The following is a 2,227-nucleotide window of genomic DNA, read 5'->3' as shown; positions in this document are numbered from 1 at the left end:
AAAAAAAAAGTTCAAATTATAAAAATAAAAATATTATTATTATTATTAAAACAAGATCACACGAAAATTATAATCTTACGAGGTAAGAGAAAAAAAAATTAAAAAAGCAAGCTATGAAAAATATTATCTCTAATCTCAAACGTGACATACATTCTGTCAAGAAGGATTGGCGATTTCTATTATAATTTTTTTACATCTTATCTAACAGCGACGCAATTACTTGATAGTTCGTATTTATCACGATGTTTTAATGATATTCACGTCAATCGCGCTCTTTCCTGACAGACTGCGTCATAAATTACACGCACAAAAAGACCACTCTCGTTTTTTTCGATGAATAAATACTTATATACAATTTATTTTTGATGATGTCATGTGATGGAAATGAAGGTGTTACAGCAGATTAAGCCTACGATACTGCGCAGAGTCTTATGAATCTTTTCAGCAGTCTTATTCAATACAATTCCATACGCAACACACAGTAGAATTACCGGTGAAGAGTTTCAAGTAAGATCACAGCAATCTTTCTAGCAAGATCCCCCCGAGTACGTCCGATATTCGCCGAATATACCTCTTACGCACTCGCGTTTTATCTCTCATCGCTAATTATTGTATTTTGATATTCTTTTATACGGTTGATATCGCTCGTACAAACGCTACTACATCACATATGCTTATATAAAAAAAAAACGTATTTTACGAAATATCATTGTTCCGTTAACTAGAACGCCGTCGCTTATAAACGCTATATAAATTCTATGTGCGTGATGTCACGATCATATCGCCGATCTGTAAAAAGTGTCCGATTAAAGCTACAGTTACTCTACTAAAATACCGATATATCAAAGATATTAAAAAATAAATATATATATTTATATATATACGAGAGGTCGCAACAAGTAAAAAATATACAATTGTTATATGCTACGGTGGTCGTAAAACAAGGGGCCACCTAATATCCTTGATGAAAGGGCAGGAGGGCGGAGGGGGGAGAAAGAAAATGGGGAAAGAACCGATCTTTACCGCGACACAATTGAAACAAGGATATTACGTACACGAAAAATCACAACCAGCGAGTAGCCAATTATTATGCTAGTAACAAAAATAATGATTAATACGATTAATATTACAATAAATTATGCCATGCGGCTTCAGGAATTTTCACGAGGGCGGCACTCGCTCGCTCCGCTCTGTCAGAAATGTTAATTCGATTAACGTTTGCTCCCCGACGAAGTCGCTCGTGTGTTCGTCAATTGTACGTGTTGAGCAACCCTCGATTACGGATCGTTCGTTCGCGCGAGTTAGGCATTACTGTTTCCGGCACAGTACGGCTTTACTAACCAACATATCGTATTTTGGCGTTTTGTTCTGGCAGTTTGTTAGTTTGTGAAACGCATAAAAAATGTACAGTATAAAAATTACGTGTTAGATTATGGAGATGAATGAGCCACGTTGAAGCATTCTCGCGCGTAAATACAGGATTGCTCTCGGCTCTCACTCGCGCGCGCGAGTATCTATTAATAGTCGTCCCGTCTAAAATCTAAATAACAAAGTACCAGCGCAGCTCTATTCTTACGACGAGATAATCCTCAACCAACTGTAGCTACTGAGTATGTCATGCCGAGGGATGACGATTCTGACAGGAAGCAGGGCGAACCGCCTATGATCACAGAGGGATTTCTAAAGAAGTATATAGAGTCTCTATCAATTAAGATAGGATTTTGTTTAGGTCTCGCTCGAAGACGGCCGTTCCCAGCAGCACAACCATCTACGCCACAACGGGGGCGGCTTCCTACGCCGGTATAGTAAATTGGCGCCTCCGCGCCGCGTATTGAGGGCACTGACTATCGCCTGATCGAAGGCCTCCTTGAGGTCGTGTTGCGTCAACGCGGACGTCTCTACGTAATTGACGGCGCCTAGCCTGTGCGCCAATTGATGGCCCTGGATAGTGGTGATCGGTGCCTGACCGTATCTCGCCAATTGCAGCATCAGACGTACGTCCGATCTTAAGTCACTCTTTGTCCCCACCTAGAAAATTGCAATACAATTAAATAACACGATGTATTATAATACTGAACTAAAATGATACGATTATAATATATAATTGTTATCATTTATAATATCATTATTGCGATATTGGTAGTATATTATGATAAATTTAATTGTATTAGAAATGTATCAATTTATGTCAATTATATATTATATTGTATCATCTCTTAAAATGATG

The 2,227-nt window shown here is 38.3% G+C and overlaps 1 protein-coding gene across 1 annotated transcript; it reads right to left on the bottom strand.

Annotated features, from left to right (window-relative positions):
* Positions 1-63: 63 nt before the first annotated feature.
* On the bottom strand, positions 64-2,028 carry LOC112453809 (cell division control protein 42 homolog; the record flags this gene model as incomplete). The annotated part of the gene is made up of 1 exon (XM_025014768.1): positions 64-2,028. A coding segment is annotated over one exon (303 nt), but the record flags the coding sequence as incomplete, so codon positions are not given.
* Positions 2,029-2,227: the final 199 nt, after the last annotated feature.

The sequence above is a fragment of the Temnothorax curvispinosus genome, unplaced genomic scaffold (assembly GCF_003070985.1).
Source record: "Temnothorax curvispinosus isolate PA1 unplaced genomic scaffold, ASM307098v1 QBEX01004697.1, whole genome shotgun sequence".
In the NCBI taxonomy this organism is placed as follows: domain Eukaryota; kingdom Metazoa; phylum Arthropoda; class Insecta; order Hymenoptera; family Formicidae; genus Temnothorax; species Temnothorax curvispinosus.
This window is presented reverse-complemented; position numbering and strand designations above follow the sequence as displayed.